This window comes from Lutra lutra, chromosome 10 (genome assembly GCF_902655055.1).
Source record: "Lutra lutra chromosome 10, mLutLut1.2, whole genome shotgun sequence".
NCBI lineage: Eukaryota > Metazoa > Chordata > Mammalia > Carnivora > Mustelidae > Lutra > Lutra lutra.
The window spans coordinates 16943411-16968608 of record NC_062287.1 but is presented as its reverse complement, the minus strand read 5'-3'; the positions used below and the strand labels follow the sequence as shown (position 1 = coordinate 16968608).

Below are 25198 nucleotides of genomic sequence, written 5' to 3'. Positions count from 1 at the left end.
TGCAAAAATACCATCTGCTTAAATCCAAACAACTTCAAAATAAACTCCAAGTGGGTTTTACTTTGTTTTGAACCTGAAAAAGAGAGGCAGTCCACGGACTGTGTTCAGCAGGGCCCTGGTTTGTACTATGTACAAAAGACGACACTCCCTGCTTCTCTGCCATCTACACGTTCATGTCCTAACGCTCTGTAAGGACACACGACAAAACACATTCAAGCTCTGGGCAGTGGGGTCTACGTGGCCCAACAGCTGCTGCTTTTATGAAATCAGACCATGCAATGTAATATGCAAAGCTTAACATCGTAAGAATGATGCCAGTCACCAAGTACTGAGAGTACTTGAACACGAAGTTTATTTAAGCATAAAACACATTAAAAATTATTTGGTTGATTTGTCAGAGAGAAGGGTCTGGGTGTGGGATGGGAGGTGGGGTTCCCCAGGTCTGCAAACGTATCCCGAGTGGCCAAGCTGCCGTGGCAAGGTGGAGGGACACGAGGGTAGTGAAGGAGCTCATCAGAAACAGGAGTGAGCAGCACATGCGTATCATAGATCAGACACTTCCAAACATCAGAAAGATTCCTTAGAGAGAGTCAGACCTTCCAGTAAATGCTTCTCGAGATTGCTCTGACAGGCCCTTTCTCAGTAAAAAACTGTGATCCAGAAATAGCACCGGCTTGAGAGATTTTTCTGATTAGACTTCTGGTCAGACTTCCCTAACCAGAGATTTTTTTTTTTTTTTCTTTATTGGTTTTTCATGGGAACCAAAGTTTCCAGTGACAACAGTTTAGACATTTTGGGCAAGATACCTGCTTTCCGCAACTGGCTTTTGGAAGCCCCACTGCGTTCTCTGGAAGAGGAGGCAGGCATTTCACACATTTCTGGGACTCTGACTATTGGAGGCAGGTGGTATCGCTTTGAGATGCTGGACACTTTTCAATCAGGCTTTGACTTAAGGGCACACACATTTTATCCTACGGGGGTTGAAGTAAGTAAATCACAGTACTTTATATAGCAACCTTGAGTTAATTATGAGGTCGTGCCTGATTTATAGACAAAAATGCCATAGTGAAATCTGGGTCATGATGAGAAGCAGCGTCCAAACTTGAAGTTCAATAGAAGAATTAGAGGCTGTGAACAGAGAGGAACATAGTAAGTCCTATGAAGAGAGAGAGTTCTTTGATAGGAATCAGAAATCTGTGGTACTCAGCTAAATGAAAGAACCCACTCTTCATTGCCAAGAACTCACTTTCTCCAAATGGTGCTGACCGAGGCAGCAAAGAAGCAGAATTAACTCAACCTTTAGCAGAGTCCTGCTAACCTCAGGGAAACCCATGTGCTAAGGCAACTGCAAGAAATCTTGGTTTGTTGGATCAACCATCCCAGTCCCAACCACAGCCCAGGTAGACTTGGTGACCAGATTTAAGGCCAATATTTGGTCCTGAAATAGAGCTCACCAAGATGGTGCTAGAATTCCTTGGCATTCCCCTCATGTCTCCATCTTAATTTCTGTAATTTTCATAAGCCAGATGCTGACTGAGGGGGCTTCCCGTGTGAGCGTCCCCTCCTGAGGGGAAAGGGTTGCCTGTGCCCAGCCGCCGCCCGGGACAGGGCATGCATCTACCTCTACAGCTCTTGCCGTCCTCTTGCAGGGTCCCTGTCACACAGCTGCACAGAGGCCCGTCGACTCGGCTTGTGCAGATCTGCTCACACCCTCCGTTGTCCTCACACCAGTCCAGCCCTGGAAAAGAGCAGCTGGTCAGGTCAAATCTTGGACGTGGATCTCAGGGCAAAGCTTTAAACAGAGGACAGCAAGAAGAAAAGCCCAGTGCCACTGTGGCACTTTCGGAGCCAATGAAAAGGTTTCACTGTGGGGTCCTCCACTTTTGGTCGGTCACCAGCTTCATGTTGTAGTGGAGCCGCACCCAAGAGTTAGTCCGAGCCCTTAAATCCCATTGTTTTAATAATTTATCATGTGTTTTGGGGGACATACATACTTTTTCTCCTAATAGGTCCCACTGAAATGATCTGTTCTTTAGGTTCTTTGGTATAATCCGCGGCAATCCTGGAATTTTGTGGGCAAGTCTGAAAGACAGAACACCAGAGGGAAAATTTCAGACAATTAAGCCGGTAACTTATTCTTCACCACATCTCCAGCCTCCAAAAGAGGCAGCGTTTCCAGCCTCGAGCTCTATTGCTGCTCCGATTAATTAGAACCAATGCATTCTTGATCCTGGAGCCCACTGGGACTCGGGGCTTTATGTTGAACAGAATTAAGTATATTCTCCACATAAGACTTCGATTCAAAGAGGCTCCCTTCCCAGGGATGAGGACTGTTGGATCGCATCTGGCAACAGGGTAGGCAGCTGCATGTCTAAGTGGCTTGGCCACAATTCACAGCTTGATTCTGCAAAGGCTGGGGGAGCACAGGGCTGGAGTGTTAAAGATTAGGGAGCACATCCCAGGGCAGTGAAGTCTTAGGGACGCCGGCGTCTGTGGTGGGGATGTAAGCCTGGCGTGGAAGGGAGGATTGGCTTGTCACCTCATTCCAGCAACCCCTCCAGGAGCCCCTACGGAGCCTCAGGCCCTGGCATGGGTCTGGATGAGCTGCAGGAGCGTCACGGTCTAAAGAACGCCCAGTTAAAGTACCCTGAACCCAGGAGTTTGTTTTGATCGTGTGCTGGAGCTTGGCCCCCACGGTTCCCTTCAGATCCAGGTGGCTTGGCTCCTTGAGACCCTGGTGTGGGTGCAAAGGTCCTCAAATGGGGCCAGTTTTGCCCCTTCCTCCTGCCAGATACCCTGGAGGAGTATTTGGCAATGCTGGGAGGAATTTTGGTGTGTGGCAACTGGGGAGGAGGTGCTTTTGCTTCTAGTGGGTAGAGGCCAACGTTGCTGCTAAACATCTTACAACACACAGAACAGTCCCTACAACCAAGAATAATTTGGTCCAAAAGGTCAGTAGTGCTGAGAAACCCTGGTCTAGTGCTAAGCCCACGACAGACTGACAGTTCAGAGACAGACAAGAGGAGTAAATGGACATTATTCTATCACATTCTCTCTCTTCCTATCTCAGCAAAGAGGACTGCTGCTCCTAGGCATCTGGGGAGGATTTCAACTTAGCCACTTTCAGGAGCCGTGAGCGCCACAGAACCCCCGGGAGCCAGCCAGAGCCTGGCGATCGTGATCCCTGTGTTGGGCAAAGTGGGGCAGTGAGAAATAAAGAGAGGCATTTCATTTTCATGCCCTCACTTACTATTTTACAGGAATACTTTTCGGAATCGCACAGTGACACTGCACAGTGAAGATGAACTTCGTCATAATCCCCAATGAACTTGAAGACAGTGACATGAAAGCGACAGGTTAGGGAGACGCCATTCTCCTCGATGCCTATGGTGTTATCTTTAATGTTCTGACACCTATTCGGGAGAAAATGGAATCTTTGCTTCACACATTGGATTCTATTTCATATAAAACCATCATGATAGATAAGAATGTCTTTGCATTTGAGAGTGACCTCTGGACCGTGTGGGTTTCTTAATTACTACCATTCCCATCTATTTTCATAGTTTGTTTTAAAAGCATCGAATAACACCTCAAATTAGTATCCTAACTACAACTAAAAGCAGAATGACTGCAGGGACTATCCCCAGTCTCCCCACAGCTTCAGTTTCTCATTCTGCCTCTCACGGTGCCCTGCTTTACTGACACCAGCTCTGCAACCACGCCATCGGTCCTCACCTTGGCTGTACTTTCTCTGGGTAATTATCACATGGGGGAGGGTCCCCTGATTAAAACCCTACTGGGCCATATCCACACATGTTAAAACAGGTGAGAGCTGGAGAAGTCAGAGCAGTCCCAGATGCGCGGCAGGTGGCCGCTTCTTTTCTCTTCCTGTCCCCTACCCTTCATGGTATTGGGCCAGTGGGCAGTGACAGCCGCCGGCCTCCCTCAGGCACACATGGAGTTCCTCAAATGTATCACAGCCACTTCTATCCCACTCTCTTTCCACGTGCAGTTTCCCCAGTCTGGAAGCCTTCCCATGCATGCATACCCCTGTTCCTTCCCCAACACCAGTCTGTGGCTCCCCCTTCTCTACGGATACCCCCTAACACTGCCCTGACCACATGGGAAAGGTGGCTTTTCCTGGATTCCTAGAGCACAAGAACCCGGATGCCGTCCTCACTGGGTCTCGAAACACCCTGCAGGGCACCCAGGATGGATCTAAACATCTTTGCGGATGAATGCACGAGTGAACGCATGACTTGTGCGAAGGCTGGCCAAGAAGTTATCTAAAAATGATGAAGATAAAAAGAGTTGCTTTTTTTTTTTTTTTTTTAATCTTTCCTTCCCCAAGCCCACAGGATTAAATAGCTTAGTGATAAGGAAAATTAAAAACCGGAGTTATCCTCCAGCATCCCCACACCTATTAGGTTTTGTAATTAGTCTTCAAGGCAATAGTTTCTTAAGTGTTTTGAAATTAAAACTTACTTGCCATACTTTTCCTTGTCATTGTTATTCATTTGAATAATCTTAATTGGTCCAAACTTTCTAAAATGCTCACAGCCCTGCGATCTTCACACAGGCCTTCCATCTTAACCAGACCACCCCCTCCCAGACAGATGACTTGTTATTCAGGTACCGGAAATGCACGGAGCAGAAGGAAGGCCTGGGGAAGCAGGACAGCCTCTGTGGATGCCTGCCTTGGTGTGCGCACACAGGCCAAGCTCTAGAACCCTTTGTCCACCATCAGAGAAACCACCATCCTTTCAGATGCATTAAGATGCATTAAGAGGAGAGAGCAGCAACAGGCATGGGGGGACTTCTGAGTCCCTGGAAGATAGGGGTACCATCGTTGCCCTCCACTGAGCTGCAGAGGAACAGCTAACCCCTCACACTTCTGAAGTGAACCCATTTTGCTGCTCACATGTTTGTCACTGTACACTGGTTTTCCCATGGGACAAGTTCACTGGGAACACGATAACCAAGTCCCTCCAAGAAAGGTCAGAAAGACTCATGAATTAAAATTCCCTCCTATGACAAAAGCAAAAACAGTTTCATCTGAAGGCCTTTGTTCAGACCCTGGGGGAGGCTGGGATGTATGAACACGTTCACTCACTCACTCTTCTCTCTGAATGCCACTGCATCCTCCAAAGGAGACACAGGCCCTCCAACAGGGCTAGCATCAGCACAGGTGCTCAGATCTGAGCTCTTTCACTTTGGGAAAGGACTTTGATGGGAAGGAGAGGCATCCAGCCTGTAAGCCACGAAGGAGTCACCACATCCTTCCCTTCACCTCTGAAAAGCCCAAGAATCAGCTCAGAAAGTCAAAAGCCTCCGCACCCCAACCTACAAGTCCCATCCGGCCAGTGAGGGCGGCCATTTGTCTTAATGCTTGGAAGGATCCCTCTCTGACCCTGACTTGTTGAGTTGCCCTGGGTGAACTATGTACCTAACTTCTCCGAAAAGTAGTAGATATTCACTGTTTGCCCAGAACCATGCCTTCTTTTGAGAAACTATTCCTTTTCAACCTCAAAGCTGATTATGGTAGCCACAGCACTCCCTGACCACCTCAGGGTCGGTGTCGACCCAGGCTAGTCATGGTGGGTCAGGACATGCTACCCCCCCAAAATACTGAGTATTTTAAGGTGAAGGAGTTTGAGAAAATGACAGAAGCAGAAAGGTCATGGTGACCTTCCCCTGACTCTACTCCCCTGAAACAGGTCACAAAGCCCTCAGGTGACAGGAGCCCTCCCTCCTGCAGGAAAGGAGCATCCTTACTTCCAAAGACGGACGGACACCAAGAAGAATCCTAACTAAGAGGCTCTGCTAAGCTTCCCCCAGTTTACTACACTTACCACATACCCTTTGACCTCTCCTACTTCTCTGTGGCTGTCCCCGCTTCATCTAACCTAGCAGAAAATACTCAGGTTCGACCACTTGTTTATGTCCTGATTTCCTTACGGAAGGTTCTGTGTCACCTAAAACCTATATTAAATAAATGCTGTTCTTGTTTAATTCTCATAGCCAGCCGGAACTACTGTCACTTGACATAACCAGTTTTTAAAAAATTAAAGTAATTATTGTGATTTGGTCTATAGTCTTTTCTTCTGATTCATTTCTTCCATAAATTTTGTTACATAACCACTGTGTTTCAGGAAACACAGTAGGTGCCAGACATTTAGTGAATAAGAAACTCCTTGGTTTTATAGGCTATTGTAGTTTCTTCTACTATTCTCTTCTTATACTCCATTATTCTAGTTCTTCTCAAATTTTGACAGGTGTCCTGTTCACCAAACATCAGTTCTTCTCATGGCATGCGTTTGTGTAGGTGATCTACATTTCTCTTAAGCTGAAATCTGAAGTAGGCAGGACACAATCCCCTCTCGGGTCGCATTGCAAATAAAGCATTTTGTAGTTAATGCCACAAGGACTCCGGAATCTGCTACCAAGTTGCTGTGTGACTTTAAGCAAGTTGTTGGTCTCCCTGAGCCTCAGCCTGCTCATCTACAAAGGGAGGTTTACAAGGTCTACCTCACAAGCTGTTAAGAGAATTCTAGTTCATGGATGCGAAATACAAACATTAGCTCCCATTCTCTTCTCTAAAAACTGATGTTGATCGATATTTATGCAAAGGGCTCTTGAGGCCTGTCCTCTGATAAGAGGCCACTCACCCTCCTTCAATGATGAAGTATCGGAGTTTGTCATTGCTGTCGCGGGAGGGGGTGGCATAGCATTTGTTCAGGGTCAGAATCAAGTGTGTGGAGTCAGCCCCAACCACGAAGACCCCTACATACAGCACATCTCGAGTTGTCAGCACCACTTCGCCCTGGCGGTAAGGGTGTTTGTAGGAGGCATTTTTGTACAGGGCCATCTTGGTGGTGAAGCTGCCTTCTTGGGTTGGAACTGTAAGGTTAATGACACTAAAAGGGAAATGATCATGAGGCCAGGGACCCCCAACAATTACATTTATTCAATTACTACCATTTTCAAGCTGAAAATGCAGAGGGAAGGCAAAGCAGACGATAGTAAAGTCTAAGTCCAAAATGGTACCCCAAATGGCAAGCTACATGTGGCCATTAAAATTAAAATGAAATAAAATTTGAAAAGCCAATTCCTCAGCACCCCTAACCACAATTTCCACATATATGTACTATATTAGATAGTAACACAGTATATTTCCATCATTGTAGAAATTTCTAATCCATAGTGCTGGTCCAAGGAATTTAGGTGCAGAAAGTATGAACTATTTCTTCCCTAGTGTTTCAAAGACAAATGCTAGCAAGCAATTCTGATTATGCTAACCTTGACTGTCAAGGAAAAGACAAAGCAATGCGTATAGCCCATGAGATTCTTTACCTCAGCATAGGCTTCACAACAGAATCTAAGGAGATCTTGATATCCAGCTCATAAGCACACGAAAATTCCACATTGATCGTCCGGTCCCTAGTGATGATGTTGCCAGTGTTGTTGGCACTTTCGATCCAGATTGTGTTTTTATACATGATATGAGTGCCATTGGACTGCCGAGCAAAGGAAGGTCAGAAATCATTAAATGTGCGAGTGAGTATGTGGCTTGCATTTCAAACCCAACCCACAGCCCCAAAAGTGGAGAAGTGGCTTCGTTCCATACATAACCGAGAGGCTGGTACAAGTCAGGACGGAACTAGCTTCAGCACTAACAGTAATGACGAAAGTATTGCAATGGATGGCGGCAACACCCTTCAGTCTGATAACCTCGAGTGTCCATGGAGGCTGAATACACGTACCCTGAATTCTAACTACCACCAGCCCCGGTTATCTGTGGGAAACCAAGATGGGGACAGCATGAAGTATTGCCATCCTAGGGTAATATAAATCTTCTTTTTCAAGTCCTAATCCAAAATCTCTCCTTCACCAAATCTTCTATCAGAACTTCCCACAAGCACCACAATGAACAAAGGCGCATTGTACCTGCTTTTGCTCCTTTCACTCCTCGATAAAGTGTTAATGATCCTGGCTATATATATACACATACTTGTTCCTTCCTGGTGTCGTATATATATTTATCTTCCTTCCATATGTATATATATGTATATGACACCAGGAAGGAACAGGAAGATAAGCAGTAAGATGCTTTGACAACCTATACATTAGATAATCTGACATGAAAGGACGGGGTCTTGATGTATTTCTGTAGCTAAGTCTTATATGGTGTCTGGGACACCCTTACCCCCCAAAACTCTTCCTTTACCTGGAAGAACAAGAGAAGCACGAGGAAGGTCAACGTGCAGGATAGAGGATGACAGCAGACAGCACTAACGGGACGGGAGCCTGTCACTTATCAAGATCTCTCAGTTCATTAACCACTCAACACCAGATGATTCTCCTTGATGTCTTTCATATCAGCTATGCTTTGTGCTGTTTTCCATGGAGGATATTTCTAAGGAGATCACCCTGAAGTTGGCTTTAAAGACGCCCAATGTGCAAACACCCGGGGCTGTCACTACCTCGGCCAGATGTCCTTTCCCGCCCGAGGCTCTCACCTGCACAATGTTGCCGCAGTTCCCTTTGGTGTTGTTGATCTGAAAGGAGATGAAATCTTCCCCCTCGATGTGGGAACACTGTCTATCATTGATCCTCACGCCCTCCCTCTCAAAGCCAAGCTGGAAGAGTTTGCACTTAGATATGGATACTTCCATCTGGGACGCCTTGCAGGTCACCTCTGCATCAATGATGTCATGGGAGTCTGCGGGGAAGAGTTATGACGAAAGGCAAGTCAGGGGGAGTTGGTGGTGCTGCAGGAGTGGGGGGTGAGGCATCCCATGACCGTTTCCTTGAGAAGAGGCTAATGATCTTCTCACAAAGGCTGGGCACTTCTATTGAAGCTTTGATCCAACCGTATGAGTATATGAAATCACTCAAAGCAATAACTGGGATGTTGTTAAGCTTTTTTAAAAAAAGATGGACCTAATAAAGTGTGTTTTGTCTTTTCTTCCCAAACCCAGGACCTTGCCCCACTTTGGTGGGAGCTACTTTCCCGTGAGTTGTGCACCACATCTGGCTTATCCTAGAGGGGCTAAAGGACATGCCCCCGGTGAGAGCAGCCGCAGGCAGGCCACTCCTGGAGCCCCCATGGATTCCCAGGCACCTGCTAGGAGACTTTTGACATGATTGGGCCAATTGACATTTTCTAGGAGTACATAAACACAAGCTAAGGAACACTACAGAGACAGAGAGAAGCATTTTAGCTACATAGGTAAAGCCCTTGAACAGCACCCCTCTGAGGGAGACTTTCAGTCAAGGAGGATGCTGTAATTCAGCACATGCCTTCTCAGTGATCTGGTTCCAGGCAAGGGCACGAGGTTGGGGGTGTAAAGTAGCACCCCCTTCAGGCCAGCATCACGGGTGTGCCTGGCAGGGACGAAGCCCTTCCTACCTTATGGATGCTGCCGTTGGGAACGGGTGTTCACTATTTGCTTCAAACCCTGCAGTTGCTTCTTCAGGACCCATTAATCTGGCTTTCAACAAGTCTTAGAGCACCTGGCACTCTTGCTTTGAGGGTTTCGTGTTTGCGTCAAACTGCCTGACTTCCCCGTGAGACTACAAGATCGATTTGGATCTCTGATGTTGAAGAGGGCTTCAGCTGAAACTGGCTGACTTGATTCATGTACACATTTAGGTGTTATCACATATTGAAGATGAGGCTGTAGCTATGAGGAAATGAACATTAACCTGCTTTGAAGACATCAGATTGCTTCCTCGTTCTGCCTCAGTGCTCATGAAAGCTTCTCCAGGTGGGTCTCTAACAAGGGCGGCTAAGTGGGCTGCACCCCTAGAGCCCTTCTGCGCAGCCGCCTGGCCTCCCTCAGGGGCCCCCGGTCTGGGCGGGGAGGCAGCAGGTGTCACTCACTGTTGCCGTAGGGGGGCGGCTCCACGCAGCCACACAGCTCTCCTCCGTTTTCCAGCTCACAGGTCCGGTTGGGACAGTCAGCCCCCACACAGGGATCTTCAACCACTCCTGCTAAAAAGGAAAACACACAGAAGCGCGCACGACTTGATTTTCACACCCATGCTTGGCAGGTGGCTGCACTCTGGACTTGCCGCTTTCACGGAACTGGCGGTCGTCAGATGGCAGCTGCGAATGAGCAGAGGGGGCAACTTTCCAGAAACTGATGACAACAGTAGTGATCGGGCCCTGACTCCGGGGCCGGCACCTGGGCTTCATGCTTCCGCTGCAGTATCTCCTCCAACCCTCACGACTGCTCTGCGAATTAAGTACTATTTCACAGCGGCAAAGAGCCCAAGGTCCACATAGTGGAAGCTGAGTGGGGAGGCTGGAATGCAGAAACACCGTGAACTGCCAAGATCTACCCCGATCCTGTTCTTACCACATTGGTCTACCATTACATGCATTGGTATCTTTGCCCTCAGACTGAGTAGGGTCCAACCATTTAACTCCATACTCCCTTTCACCCAGCCTCCCCAAAGTTGCTGCTCAATAAGTATTTGTTAAGAATGAAAATTTTAGGACCAGTGAAGTCCCAGAGAGGTCCTTTGGATAGGACTTCCTGGTCTGTTTTGATTCATGGTCTATTTTTCTCATAAACTTCTACGTACTTAATTTTACAAAAATAGACGAACCAAAACCTACACACAACTCGCCAGCACGGACTTAGATTAATTGTACTGTTTTGCCAACAAGGGTAAAACTGTAAGTAAAAAACAAATGTATGTGGAGTGCCATCATCATCGTATGATAAACAATTATTTCTGTAGCAGATGAGTCCGCAGACCACCTGCAAGATTGTCAACTCCCCAGTTTAAGAAACGCTAATTGAGAGCATTTTCTTTTAGACACTCATTTCTTTATTTAAAGAACCTCTCTCCCTATCAGATGTAATAATCCTCCTATTCATCATGGCATGGGATGGTGAGTGCTAAAGAAACAACAACTGTTCAATCCCAGCATGAGCCAAGAGAGTTTCAAGAATTTAAAAACAAAGCAAAACCCCGTGCTGTCTCAGAGGCTTCTCCTGACTCAGCTGCCATGCCCCTCTGCTAAGTAACTCACTGTAAATAGGTGGGAGTTTGGGGATGGCTTGGCATCACCCTGTCTTAATTCCCAGAAAGACAGCTAATGGAGAGCCACCAGCATGACCTAAGTACATTTATTTTTAACGGCTTCCTTTTGTAAAGATCCCTTCACTTGACCAGTGTGTCCAGTAGCTACACAGTGCTAAGCACAAAGCAGCCACTCAATGAATGTTATGGTTGATTCACATGACATGTAAACAACCCAAGAGAATAATAAAGTGAGACCAAAGCCCAGAGAGGAGAAAAAGCTCCTCCCTTACAAATACGGTGGTCCATACACCAACTGCCAAGTAAGACATGCCCTTACACAGAGGGAAGTTTTTAAAGTTTCAAAACAGTTTATTTCAAACTGATTGAAAGTATTGCTTATTAGCACAACAGAGTAAAATAAAGTTATCCAAAAAATTATGTTGATTTTCAACAGAGACTAGTAATTTGTCAAGAGTTTCTGAAATCATTGGATACATATTCTAAACAGCTACATTGGTTTTAGGATCTGAATTGAGTGCATCCCTATTCTTGGTCAGGTTTAGTCTGCAGATTTACTGAAATGCATGCAGTCTTGCAATGTGCCAGCTTTCCTGGTGGGACCAGGAGGCACACTGGGTTAGTACATTCTGTTGGCCACAGTATCATACTGCATATAGTCATACGACAGGTGACTATTTATGTATATGGACACATATATATATGACACATCTATATATACATGTATACATGTGTTTCTACACGTATTTGCTCCATCTATCTGATTCACTTAGTAAGAAAATGAGCAAATAGTATAATGGATATACACATCAAAATGATTTTTTTTCTTTTTTAAAAAAGATTTTATTATTTTATTTATTTATTTTTATTATTTGACACAGAGAGAGAGAGATTGTGAGAGAGAACACAAGCTGAGGGGAGAGGGAGAGGGAGAAGCAGGCTTCCTGCCAAGCAGGGAGCCCAATGCAGGGCAGGAGCCTGACACAGGGCACGATCCCAGGACCCTGGGATCATGACCTGAACCAAAGGTAGCTGCTTAACGACTGAGCCACTCAGGCGCCCCCCAAAATGATTTTCTTACTACAGAAAAAATATAAGAATTTATAGATCTACTGGGTGACAGGCATTAAGGAGGGCACATGATGTGATGAGCACTGGGTGTTATAAGCAATGGCTGATACTGAACTCTACATCTGAAACTAATGATGTACTCTACGTTGGCTAATTGAATTTAAAAAAGGAATCTATAGATGACTGGTTTATCGGTTAATTTAATATATGTACAATCCCTTTAGAAATCCAACCACAGCTTCCTTTCAAGGCAGGCAGATAGAGTCGCCTCAATTCCAACTCAACTTGTCGCTTGCCACATGCCTTCCCTTTCTGAGCTGGGCTCTGACCCATGTTCAAGGAGATGAGGAAGAGCTAGACTCGGGATCTGAAAGCAATCAGGATGCCAACCTCTGTCCCTTTACCTCATCAGTCAGTGAATGGGTGCTTCTTCAACCCAAAGAACCTCATCTGCCCAAGCTGGTTTCCCAAATTCCATAGCTGGAGAGGAATGACAGATGAGTAAGGCTTCCCTGAAATGCTCTCCCCACCCACCGCCCCAAAATCTCCGCTATAGCTCTTAACTCTTCAAGCCTGGGCGCAGACCTATGGCCAAATGTGGAGACCAGCCAGCCAGGCAGGCCTAGCCCCAGCAGTTTTACCAGCAGAACTATCCTTTTCGCTTAGAAAAGAACCAGCAGAAATAAAATAATTCTCTTACAGCAATTCTCCTTCTCAATCCACTCGGTGCTGAGGATCCCGAAGGAACGACAGGACTCCCCATAGGCGGCCAGGGAGCCACAGAGCTGGTACTTGTGGTGGTTGTAGCAGCCGTCCAGGTAGCAGGACTCGTAGAAGGGGAGGGGGTCGAGAAGCCCGTAGCAGGGCTGGAAGAAGCCCTTCATGTCCGTGAGCTTCAGGCAGTAGCCATCACCCTGCATCTTCTGGATGTGCACATTATCACACATGGCCGCGTACTGTGAGAACTGCAGCTCGTTGCAGCTGGGGGCGAGAAGTCTGATCAGACAAAGCGAGGCCAAAACAGCCACCCAAGATACCCGCTGGGAGGGAAGACCCCACCTGTTACCCCGTCTGCTAACCCGAGAAGTCAGCGAAGTATGCGGATTCCAACGCTAATTGGCTATGTGATCTTGGGTAAATCAGGTGCTACTGGTCTCAATCTATCCATCTAAGAAAGCAACATGTAATTCCTATTGTTGCTATCACCGGGAGAAGGGAGGGTAAATGAAAATAATGGGTTGGTGGCCAACGTGTCAGATGAAAGGCAGATATTGATATGAAAACCGTTCACCTTTGATAGGACTGATATGATAACCATGAACAGGTATTGCTATAATAACCAATAACAACCGTAATAATGAGTTACTACTATTAATCAATAATAGTAATACTGATAGTTGGTAGAATAGTTGTCTAGAACCCTTCTAAAGCACTTCCCACACAGCTATCAGAGACCAACAGCAAAACCATCACAAGAAAATTGGTATCCAGCTGAAATAGTTTATAAAGGAAGGAAAGGGAAGGAGGGAAGAAGAAAGGGAGGAAGGGAGAAGCTCAAAAAGAGTCGTAACTCCTCAGAAGAAGATTTTGGACTTGGCCACTTCCAGGGCCCCTCATGTAACTCATTTTGCTCTAGCTTCCATTTCACCTAGAAAAGGAAGAGACTGGACTAGATATTGCCTGAGGTTTTTTTCTTTTTTTAAAGATTTTATTTATTTATTTGACAGAGATCACAAGTAGGCAGAGAGGCAGGCAGAGAGAGAGGAATGGAAGCAGGCTCCCTGCCAAGCAGAGAACCCAATGCCAATGGCAGAGGCTTTAATCCACTGAGCACCCAGGCACCCCTGCCTGAGGTTTTTTTCCAGCTCTGGGTCCTATAATTCAGGATTGTCTTATTGATGATAAAGTACTCCCCTTATAACTGCGTCATTTCTCCACCTGGGAATTTAGCTGATGCTAAAGTACAAGGGGTGGAGCCATTACACAAGCAAAGAAACACCATGAAAAAGACGCATATCTATAGATCCAGAAATAGAGTAACAAAATTCAGCAGCTCCGAGGTAATCTGAATTAAGCGCCTTTGGAATAACTTGTTTAACTTACTCTATTTCAGCTGGCAAGAGATGGGGTTTCATAATAACTTCAGTGACTTCCGTTTTGTTTTTTTTTTAGAAGACTTTCCTGATCTCCACCAACCTCTACCTGCACAACCTCAACCAAGCCTTCTGGAAAAAGTCATGGGGACACAATTAGACCCAGCCCTGGAGAGCAAGGGATAGCTCTTCCTCTCCCAGGGGACAGCTGGCCAAGACCTCAGTGTTTAATACTGGGTGCCCTCTTCTGTTTGGCCAAGGGCTAGATGATATGAAGACTCGGAAACATATCATTGAAGCCCAATTCCTTCCTCTGCTGTTCAAGAAATTACTGAGGCCTCTGATATGTCTATTTGTCTCATGAAAATTCCAAAGACCTGGGGCTCAACTCTTTGCAGCAGAGGAGCGGTGATGCTATGAGAGCACATTCGTCATTAACACCTGTCATGGACAAAGGGAGGATGTGGGGACACAGAGTCTAGCTGCTAGAACTCTCACCTCTTCTGCATGCCATTGGTTTTCCAGCTCTGGGCCAGCACCACGCTGCTCACCACTGGCTTCCCCCGCAAGGTCACATAGTCATCAGTTAAGTCCCCATTGAAGTTGCCACAGAGGCCACACACTTTGTTCTGCAGCCTCTCGCTGATGCTGATTTTTATGACATTGAAACCATTGTAGTAGATCTGGATGTCGGGGCTGTTGTCTATCACCAGGAACCCCTCACTGCTGTAGATTTTGGTTGCCAGCCCAGTTATAAATGGAACATTCACTTGTGTGCCATTCACCTATGGGGATGGGGGGGAAGAAAGTAAATTACAGTAGGGGTTGGCAGCTGTTACTATAAAGGGCCACTATAGATGTGTTAGGCTTTGTGGGCTATATGATCTCTATTGCTACTCAACTCTGCCCTCAGGGCATGAAAACAGCCATGGACAATATATAATTAAATTACTGAGGCTGCATTCCAATAACACTTTATTTTAAAAAAAAAGGAAGCAAGTGGATTTGGTCAAATTCTGTAGCTTGCTGAACTCTGCCCTAGAATTTAGGGGCATTTACTCATCATACTATCCACAGTTCCCCGCAAAGCAGCAAAACATGGAGGCAGAAAGATAAGAAAACATTACAAAAGTACAATCCACACAAATGGCTGGGATTTTGTATAAAACCTTCCCCAGCATAGACCAATTACTGAAATGAAATCCCCATCCTGTGCTAAGGAATGTCTAACATGGTTAAAATGAATCTGGGGATCACTGCCATGTTTACTGTTTTCTTGTGTATAATGTCCAAACTAGAGGTCCTCCCCACCCTAGAGGTCCTATAGGCACAGTATTTTCTGCATTCATCATTCTCCTACTTTCTGACAGTTTCTTTTCTTAGCCCTTAGGATAGAACATAACGTGCTTTTCCTGTCCTTACCAAATAAATAGATTTTTTTTCCCCTCCTGGTTATTAGCAACTTTTCATTCTTAAAAAAAAAAAGCAGAAGCCTTTTAGAAAATATAATTCTTTACCATTTTGGCCACCTTGGAGTATTTTATTCAGCAATAATGTCAGTTTTGGTCTCCCGGGTGGTCATTTTGATTTCTAGCTCCCGTATTTGGGAGCAACACAGTTGTATCTATGTGGGCCAATTTATAAAAAGAATTGGAGTGTCAAAAACAGTAGCAGCTTTCATTGAAGTTAAAAACCAGTATGAAAATCCAGACTCTTCCTTTGAAGCCTGCAAAATACGGCCAGTTCTTCCGCCTAACGGTGGACACTGAGCTATCTGATGATTTTTCAAACAGAGATACATTCCATGCGTGATCACCTGAGCCAGTGGAAGAAAGCAGAATACACACAATAACGCTTAATTCTGGAAAACATTAATGTCTGTGTCCTTGCTCTCTACCTGCCCCTCCCCAGCTAGAATCCTAGCACTGGGGACTGACTCCAGCTTCCGGGTCTGCTGGCTTGTGAGCAGCCTGGTTTAGCTGAGAGGCTGAGGTGGCTTTCAGTAGTTTATCAGAGCAGATTATACTTTACCTTGAAGGGGTGGGAGGAATCCAAGCTGGGGACCCATATGGGTTGGAGATTCACATTTATTTAATCTGCCAGTCTAAGATTCACCAAAGCCAGCCAGCCAGGCTAAGGAAGGGCCAACCTAAGAGAAATCCCAGTTTTCAGCCTCCCATTTTCTTTCATTTGCTATGTCATCATGGAGCCCTCTGATAGTGGGGGATGCTCCATAAGGCTTTTAGCGTGGTCGTTATTTTTACAGGCAAATGCCTGCCTTCACCTGGCTTTTAGAAAGGATAGAAATGAAAGAGCTTGTCTTGGTACAGCTGAACAGAGCCAAGAGTACTTTTAAAGGCTCTTAAAAACAAACAAGATGCTTTCTGGAAATTAATGCAGAGTCAAAGCAGACTTATCGACCATTTTATCACCTGAGACTCTATTAGCACCCACGAGGTCATTACTGGCCCCAGATTGGTCAGCAAAGGACAGAACAGGGCCCGTTCTCACACCTGCGGAATGTTTAGACTTTCATTCCTGAAAATCTGGTCATCTGTGGAGGGCATATGCAGAGGAACAATCTATCATCCTCACACTGGGTTGTCTGGGAAAACCACAATGCCCCCTAGCCAAGGCCTCCTTCCGGGTATGTGTCTTAAGAATCAATGACTGGCCCGTCACCTTGACAGTGTTCCGGTCGTTGATGAGAATCTGTTCTTCGTTAATGTAGAAGTAGACGGGCGAGATGATGGTGAGGTTGGGCGCCGACCACTTGTCGAAGTTGATAATGAGCTGGAAGGAGATGTCCGGCAGCTTCTGGCAGATGGTGGACAGCACGAATGCGCAGTTGGCAGGGAAGCGGAGGAAGGCGCCATCGAAGGTTCGGAAGACACCGCCGCCGGCAGCCAGGCAGTAGGAGGTCTTGGTGCTGAAGCAGCCGCGCACCCCGTTGCGCAGCGCGCACTCCTCGTCCGACTTGCACTGGCGAGGGTCGCACTGGATGAGGTTGCGACGGAAGCAGCGGCAGCGCCGCGTGCAGTCGCTGTTCCAGAACAGCTGCTTGGGCTGCAAGAGAGACCGCAGGCGTTAAATCCAGGCTGTGCGCAAGGCGGGGGCCCCCTCCCTCCCGGGGGCGCCCCTCCATCCGGACCCTGTTCTGGGCTGGCCTGGGCTAGCCTCCCTCCAAGGGGTCTGGAATTTGCAACAGGGAGCAGGAGGGGGGCTGCTTCCATGCAAACGTGACATTAGTTCCACACCACTCAGATGCCAGACAACATACAAGTTAGTCTTTATTGGTTTTAGTCAAGAACCTGGGAATCTTATATAGCTGGATTGTAGAACTAAGCACAAGCAACCTGTGAATGTCTAGCTGTTAGTGGAAGTAAGTGAAAAGGAAAAATATTTGGTGGGAAATTAGTCCCGCCAAGACCCGGCTCCACTTGGGAGGATGAAATTTCAGTTCGCTCAAGAATGATAAAACTGCCCTTTCGTCTCTTAAATAGGTTAAAAGAAAGTTATAGCCAATTCCTATGATGAGTCATTTCAACATTTGCTGAGTACGGCCATTCCAAACTTTGTCTTTATACCTATTACTTGGAATTTACTGCAGTGGCAAGGACCTCCATTCCTTCGTGTTCTGAAGGGAGAAATCTAGAGAACAGGGAGGTTCTGGGTTTCAGACCCAGCCCTGGACCCTCCCTCCGTGTCCACCCTGAGGAGCACTACCAGCCTTCCGGAACCTTCCTTGGCTCAGCTCTCAATCGGAGGTAATAATACATTCTTACAGGGCAGCTGTGAAGATTAAATTATAAGACATGTTTCCAGGCATAGCGTAGGCACTCAATAAATTGTAGCTACTGTTCTTACTGGAGAAGAGCCACTCATCCTCCTTGAGAAGGTGAGAAATTATATAGTAACATAAAATACCTGTAGCAAAGCCTATCCCCCATGGTGGCAGCCTATAATTTCCTGTTCTTCCCCAAACAAGCAATCATCTGTAGACCCAGTTGTATTTGGTGGAGTTTGTGCTCTTGAACTTGCCCTTGTTCTAGATTGAAAACTCCAGGGAACTGTTGGAAATTGGTCATGATTGTCCAGGTGGGGTGTGGTCTCAACAAGTAGACCTGGCCCTAAGACCACGGTGTAGGCACTAATTCAATTGACCAGCACAGCACTCTCCAGAGAAGATGTTTGAACTAGGCACAAGAAGGCCTCTGCTTCTGTCTGGTCACTGTTTCCAGCTTCAAGGATAGACTTATCAAAATTCCGGCTATGACAAACAGATATGACTCGGATTTGAAGGTAAATAGAGAACGAGATCTCCAGGACAAGTTTCCCCAGTGCAGTGCATGTCAAGATGCCACTGCTATTTTTTTCATCCTCAAAGTAAACTCATTCCTGGAACCAAGTCTTCCCTCCTTCCAGACCTGAAAAATATGTCGGGTGCCAGCCGCCTTGCAAATTGACTTCATTTCTCTTATCAGATTTGCAGAATAATTGAGTGGATGGTCTGGCCTCTCTCTGATAAGAAGTCAGACATAACATGGGCAGAAAGAGAAAAATAACCTGGCATATGTGGATATGATAAAGGGTAAATAACTCATCCCACAGGAGAACTTGATCATGAAGCTAGCTTCACAGGGGAGTCACTGGGCCCAGTACGGTTTCTTTTACCTTAATTAGACCTGGCAATGACAGCTGGGTGATTACCCTACATGCTAATGGCTAGATGTGTTCTCCCTTTATTTCCAAAGAAATGTGTTGTATAAACAGGCCCCCAAGCTTGTTTGAATGGTGGCAAGGAGATGTGGATTATTTGTTCTGTGAGTTTGCTACTTCCCAGATAGAAACCGTTGTCAAATCCCACTGACTGTCTGATGAAAATCGGATAATCATGTTTATAGTGCTAATAGCCTCGGAGAGCTGTACCTGCGTTTCCTGAGTGTTCCAAGGGCTTTTATATGCATCATTTCATTAACATGCCTGGATTTTTTTTTATTGACAAAATGTTACTCATGGGAATAAAAACAAGCACAATAGGATCTCCCAATTATTGGGCTGCTCGGTGCCAGGCACAAGGTGAGGCACCTGGCAGACATTATTTGTACAACAGTACGGAGCTGGTATTAGTAGCCACATTTCATGGATGGGGCACCCGAAGCTCAGGGCAATGACACAGTTTGCTCAGTGCCTCAGCACCAGCAGTGTGCTTCAATGATGCTCAAACCCGGCTCCATTCCATGATGCCACAGACACCCCACACCCCTGCTGAGGGGGGCAGGGCACCCCTAATGGATGCAGACATGCCAGTAAAGTCTCCGGACCAGGGAGCAGAGATTGCAAGAGGGCTTTTTCAACTTTGAGTCTGGTTATTTCTCCTCTGAGACCATGAGAAAAGGAACGTCTTCTTATTTTTTTCTCATGTGTTCTGCCTTTGCCTTTCAAATAGGCAATATTTCTAAGAGCTAAACCCACCTCTCCCCGGAAGCCTTCCTTGATTGTTTTCTAATCTTCTGCTCTGCTTCTGTCTTTGGACACTGAAGCCGATTTCCCACTGACCGTGAACCTAAAGCAACTTCCACATTCCCTCTCTTTTATTTACTCTCAGAATAAATTCAACCTGGTGGTTCTTGAACGAGGTGATACATTTTTACAAAAAGGAGACATTCTTTATTTTTTGCCTAATTTATTTCCAATCCAGACGTTTCAATTAGATTTTTTTTTTAAGTTCTGCAATTCTTTTTCATTTAAAATTGATGAGTTCTGTAGGGTGTGATTTTTCACTCATTGATGTGTTATTCTGTCATCGTTCTCTTGTTCTTTAAAGTGCCTGTTTCTCCTGAACGGACGTTCAAGTTCCTCAAGGCGGGAGACATGCTTTGTCGTCCCCGGCAGTACCTCCAACACCGAGATCCGCGGGAGCAGATACTCGGTACTTGCAGTTGTTACCTGTCTCCCCGCCAGCAGAAGACCGGCACGTCACCGAAGCAGAGGCCCGGCTTGAGGCAGGACCACAGACAAAGCACTTTCTCCAGGGAAAGCCTTTTCTCGCTTGGTATTAGGGCACATAAAGAAAGGTTTCAAAGCACAGAACGTGCATGATTCAGGGAGCTGTCGCGGAAGGTCTTAAGGAGCGCTGTCTGCGAAGGGCGACTTCTTTGGCTCGCCGCTGAAGCCCCCCCAGAGAGGGAAGAGGAGGGCCGAAGGGGGGGGGGGAGGGGACAACAGCATTGAACAGTCCAGATAGAACTCTCTGGGGACGGCCCGGAGTGACAAACGGCCACGAGGAGATGGCGGCCTTCACACGCTTTCGCGGCGCTTCAGTAGCCCGAGGAACGAAGGCCATTCCTCTTGGCCTCGAGCGCCATATTTTCCGGTTAAAAAATGTCCTCTGCTGAGACAGTTTCAATGTCGGATTCCAGCCGCCATATTTCCCCACTCCAGCCGCCTCGGAAGCGCTCACCGAGATTCACGGGACAGGGAACCGAAGGGCCTGGAGAAGGCACCGCGGGGGCAGAGACCCAAATGCCCGCGGAGAGCGTGGGCCAGCGCAGGAGGCTCGCCGGTGCCGAGGCCAGGCGGGCAGGGAGGCCCCAGCGCCTTTCCCCGTCTGCGGCTCCGCGAGCCGGGGCCTCACCCGACCTGCCCTGAACCTCGTGGCCCCGCAGAGAGGCGCCATCTCTCCCTAACAGTGACGGGGGGGGGGGGGGGGGGGGGCGCTGGCGGGCGGACGCGGCGGGCGGGCCTACCTCGTAGTACTTGCCGTCGGCGTAGCAGCCGCAGCTGTGGGGCGGGATGCAGCTCCGGCCGTCGAGCACGTAGCCCGCGTCGCACTGGCAGCCCTCCACGCAGTAGTGGTTGCAGTCGCTCTTGAGGCGGATGGCGGCGCAGCGCGGCTGGCACACGCTCACGCAGCTCTCGTAGTGGCTGTTGGGCGGGCAGGTGACGGCTGCAACACAAGGCGGACACACACATGTCAGGCCTCGCCACCTGCAGCCGCGGCTTCCCTTCCCGCGCTCGGGGAGGCGGAGCCCGGCGGGGAGTGCGCGCGCAGCCTGTCCTGCGGCTCCTCTGCTTCCGGAAAGCCTAGCTCCTCCTCCCTCCCGCTTAAATGCTGGGCCGCAAGCGGATGCGGTTCCTGGGGTTCCCTCCCGGTACTCTGTATTCTGCTCAGCCCTGTTTTGGGGGCTCGCTCTGACCTGCGGCCTCCACGCCCCATCCCCCGCCTCACGTGCGTGTCGGGCGCCCCTATGCTTTCCGGGGCACTCCACGCTCGCATTGTCCCTTATGCATGCCCTCCTCGTGCCCTCTGCGGGGGAGCCCCCTCTCGCTGGCGGAGCGCCCCCCCACCCTTACACCAATGGCAACTGGCCTTCACCCCAGAACTTCCGCAGAATCTTTTTGAAGCCAGGAGTGAATAAACGGCCCGTAACGGGGTGCCCGACCCCTGGATTTCTGAGCAGGCAAGTGTGCGCCGCGTGTGCGTGTGGGTGTGAACTACGCTCTACCATTTTCAGATGTGTGTGGACGCTCTTGGGGAAGGCAGTGAGGGTCCTGGAGAAGAGCGGGTGTCTGGGGCGAGCTGCAGGACACTGAAGCCAGTTACCTAGCCTCTCTGGGCCCAGCTCCTTCCCTGTGAAATGCACACGCTTATGGCACCGACTTCATGGCCTGGGGGGCAGGAATTCTGTGAGTCTGCGTGCCTGGACAGTGCTTAGCACGTAAACGCTCAGTGTTAGCCAATCTTTAAAGACAGGTTTGCTGGAAAGTTCTATAGAAGCTATTATTTTAATCAACGTATATGAAAAGCGCAAGTACTATCACGTGGGAACTTCTCTATACCACATACAGTATACATTTGGGGCACATTTTATTTTTTATATTACCTAATGGTAAAATTGGACTTTTTTGCATGCATCTTACGTGTATAGATTCATGTAACCAATACCATGATCTAGATTTTTTTTAAAACATTTAATGTAGAAGGTACTACCTGCCTGGGGTAGACCATGGAAGCCATACAAGTAAAAGTGCAACAGAAAAGCAACCTCCGGTAACAAATTAGAGTAGAATCTTCTAGAAATCTTGTATGCATATATAAGTACCCAGGTGTGTGTGTGCGCGCACACATGCATGCATGTGTGTATTCCATTCCCATTTTTTCACATGAATGGGAGCATAATATACATATTTTCCCGCTCATTGCTTTTTCATGACCACATTCCTTCCATTACCCTTGAATTACTGTTTTTGCACTGTTACCTGGTATGTGTATTTTCTGTTTATGATGATGCTGCAGTGAACATCCATAGACATATCTCTTTGACCTCATGAGTAAATGACTCTGTATAATAAAACCCTGGAAGTGGAATTACTGGGTCAAAGGGTTCATACGTTTAAATTTTTGACAGATGCAACCCAATTGCCCTCTAAAGAGGCTACGTCAGTTCATCCTCCTACCAGCACTACATGAAGAGGTTTATTTTCACACATCCTTGCTGAGTGTGTAGCACCAAACTTCTGATCCTTAGAAATGCATAATGTTAAATGTCAGACATAAATATAATATATCCATATCTCAATCCCAGATATATGGGATTACTACCCTGAATATATAGAGAACTCGTAAAACTCAACCACAACAACAAAAACTCAATTCAAAAACGGACAAAGGACTTGAATAGACATTTCTCCAAAGAGGATGATACACGAATGGCCATTAGGCACATGGAAATATGCTCAATATCACTAATCATCAGGGAAATAAATATCAAAACTACCACGAGAAACCACCTCACACTCAGTAGGATGGCTACTATTTAAAAAACTCAGAAAACCCAGTGTTGGCAAAGGTGCAGAGAAATTGGAACCCTTGGCCAGTTTGGTAGGAATGGAAAATAGTGCAGTCGCTGTGGGAAGCAATATAGCAGCTCCTCAAAAAATTAAAAATAGAATTATCATGTGATCCAGCAATTCCACTTCTAGTTATATGCTTTAAAAATTTGAAAAAAAGTTTCTCAGAGAGACCTTTATACGCCCATGTTCATAGCCACCTTTTTCCACAATGGCTAAAACATGAAAGCCATCCAAGCATCACTGGATGGATGAATAGATAAGCCAATGTGGTATCTCCACACAATGAAGTATTAGTCAGCCTTAAAAAGGAAGGACATTCTGCAATATACCACAGCATAAATGAACCTTGAGGACATTATGCTAAGTGAAATACGCTACCCAGACAGACAGATGCTGTGTGATTCCACTTAGAGGAGGTATCCAAAGTCTTTAAGTTCATAGCCGTAGGAAACAGAACAGTAGGCTACCAGGTGCTTGGGTGGGTGCGGCATGAGGAGTTAGTGTTTCATGGGCATAGAGCTTCAGTTTTGCAAGATAAAAATGGTTCTGGAGAGGGGTGGTGGTGGAGATTGCACAGCAATGTGAATACCTAATGTGAGTATTTAATGTCCCTGAACTTAAAAATGAGTTAAAAAAAAAAGTTAAGAATGTAAATTTTATGTTCTGTATATTATACCGCAATAAAAAAATTGAAAAAAAATTACTATATCCTTACTTAGTTTTGCATTCTTTGATCAGCTTTTCACTTGTTTATAATCCATTTGTATGTTTTCCTCTGTGAACTTCTTTTCCATGTCCTCTGTGCATTTTATGGTGCATTTTATTTTTGTATTACATTGTAAAAGCTTTTTAAAAATTAAAAATAGACTTTTGTCTGTCATGTGTTACAAAGTATTTACTGTTGGCTTTTAAATTGCTTCTTCTTTTTTGGCAGTTGGGGGGAACCTGTATTTGATTATGTTTTTGTCATATAGAAATTTAAATTTTTAAAGGTGTCAAATTTATCAGGCTCTTCTTCTCGCTTTGGGCATTTTGCTTAGAAAGGCCCTCTCTATGGCAAGATTACCAAACATGAGAACAAAAATGCCTTTGTCTTCTCCTAGTGCTGTTATAACTGACATTTTTATGTTTGATCTTGATTCTGTTTGGATTTTATTTTGGGGTGAGAAGTAAAGAGGGGATTTAGCTATTTCCCCCTTCTACTTGTCCTTTGTCCCTTGCCTATTTATTAAAGAATACATTTTTCCCCAGTAATTTGAAATGCCTGCTTTATGGAATACTAATTTCTCTTTAGTGTTTGGGCCTATTTCTGGATTTTTCGCATCTTCCCACTGGTTGATCTTTCTATTCATGTCCCAGCATTAACTCGGTTTTGTTACTGAAGCTCTACAATACATTTTAATATCCGAGAAGACACACCAGCTATTGAGAAACGCTCATTGTCCCAAGTATGCTGGCCCCATTTCCCCAACTAGACGCTAATCTATTTTTGTACTTTAGTTTCTTCTGTGACACCCAAAACAGTCCTGAGAACAGGGGAGGTAGGATTAATAGACATTAGATTCTTGAGTACAAACTTTAAAATTCCTAATACTGATTCTTGCCACCCCAATGAAGTATGAGAACTGTGGGGGATGATGGCTCTACCCTTGGATTTCCACTGTGGTCACGAATGTGGCTCTTGTCAGGGCCAGTGCACTGATGGATTTAGCCTTTGTGCCTTGGGGGCAGGAGGCATGGATCGCCCCGAAAAGCGATGAAGTACAATGCAGTGGACAAGGGCTGTGGAATTGAGCTGACTGGTTTGAGCCCTGGATCTGGCGCTAACTAGCACTATCACCTGGGTAGGTACCTACTTGTTTGAAGTCCGTTTCCTCCTCTGTCAAGGGTAGCTAATATCTCCCTCACCAAGTAGTTGTTAAGAGAAAATGAGGTGTATTTTGCAAAGCTCCTAGTCCACTGCATGGTACTTCAAGGACAGCTTCTGCTATTATAGTGGGAACAGTTGTATTAGGAGAAGAATTTATTGGATCTGCAGAGAAATCTGTAAGAGAACCCCTAATTACCAGACTTGGGATCCAGGACTCTGAATAAGAGAGGGAAAATGAAAATGACACTCA

At 46.4% G+C, this 25198-nt stretch overlaps 1 protein-coding gene across 2 annotated transcripts in view; it reads right to left on the bottom strand.

Annotated features, from left to right (window-relative positions):
- Positions 1 to 344: 344 nt before the first annotated feature.
- TECTA (tectorin alpha) overlaps positions 345 to 25198 on the bottom strand; it is a 68942-nt gene continuing 44088 nt past the window's right edge. The window contains exons 13-24 of one of the 2 annotated variants that reach the window (XM_047692656.1): positions 20972 to 21171; positions 16905 to 17288; positions 14721 to 15007; positions 12830 to 13110; positions 9887 to 9997; positions 8520 to 8722; positions 7354 to 7517; positions 6669 to 6917; positions 3251 to 3413; positions 1995 to 2082; positions 1622 to 1738; positions 345 to 1128 (exon numbers count right to left, since the gene is read on the bottom strand). In XM_047692656.1, coding sequence (XP_047548612.1) covers positions 1046 to 1128; positions 1622 to 1738; positions 1995 to 2082; positions 3251 to 3413; positions 6669 to 6917; positions 7354 to 7517; positions 8520 to 8722; positions 9887 to 9997; positions 12830 to 13110; positions 14721 to 15007; positions 16905 to 17288; positions 20972 to 21171 — 2330 coding nt within the window. In that variant the 3' untranslated portion in view covers positions 345 to 1045. Of the gene's footprint in view, positions 1129 to 1621; positions 1739 to 1994; positions 2083 to 3250; positions 3414 to 6668; positions 6918 to 7353; positions 7518 to 8519; positions 8723 to 9886; positions 9998 to 12829; positions 13126 to 14720; positions 15008 to 16904; positions 17289 to 20971; positions 21172 to 25198 lie in introns of both variants that reach the window. The other variant, XM_047692657.1, reaches the window with a different exon arrangement.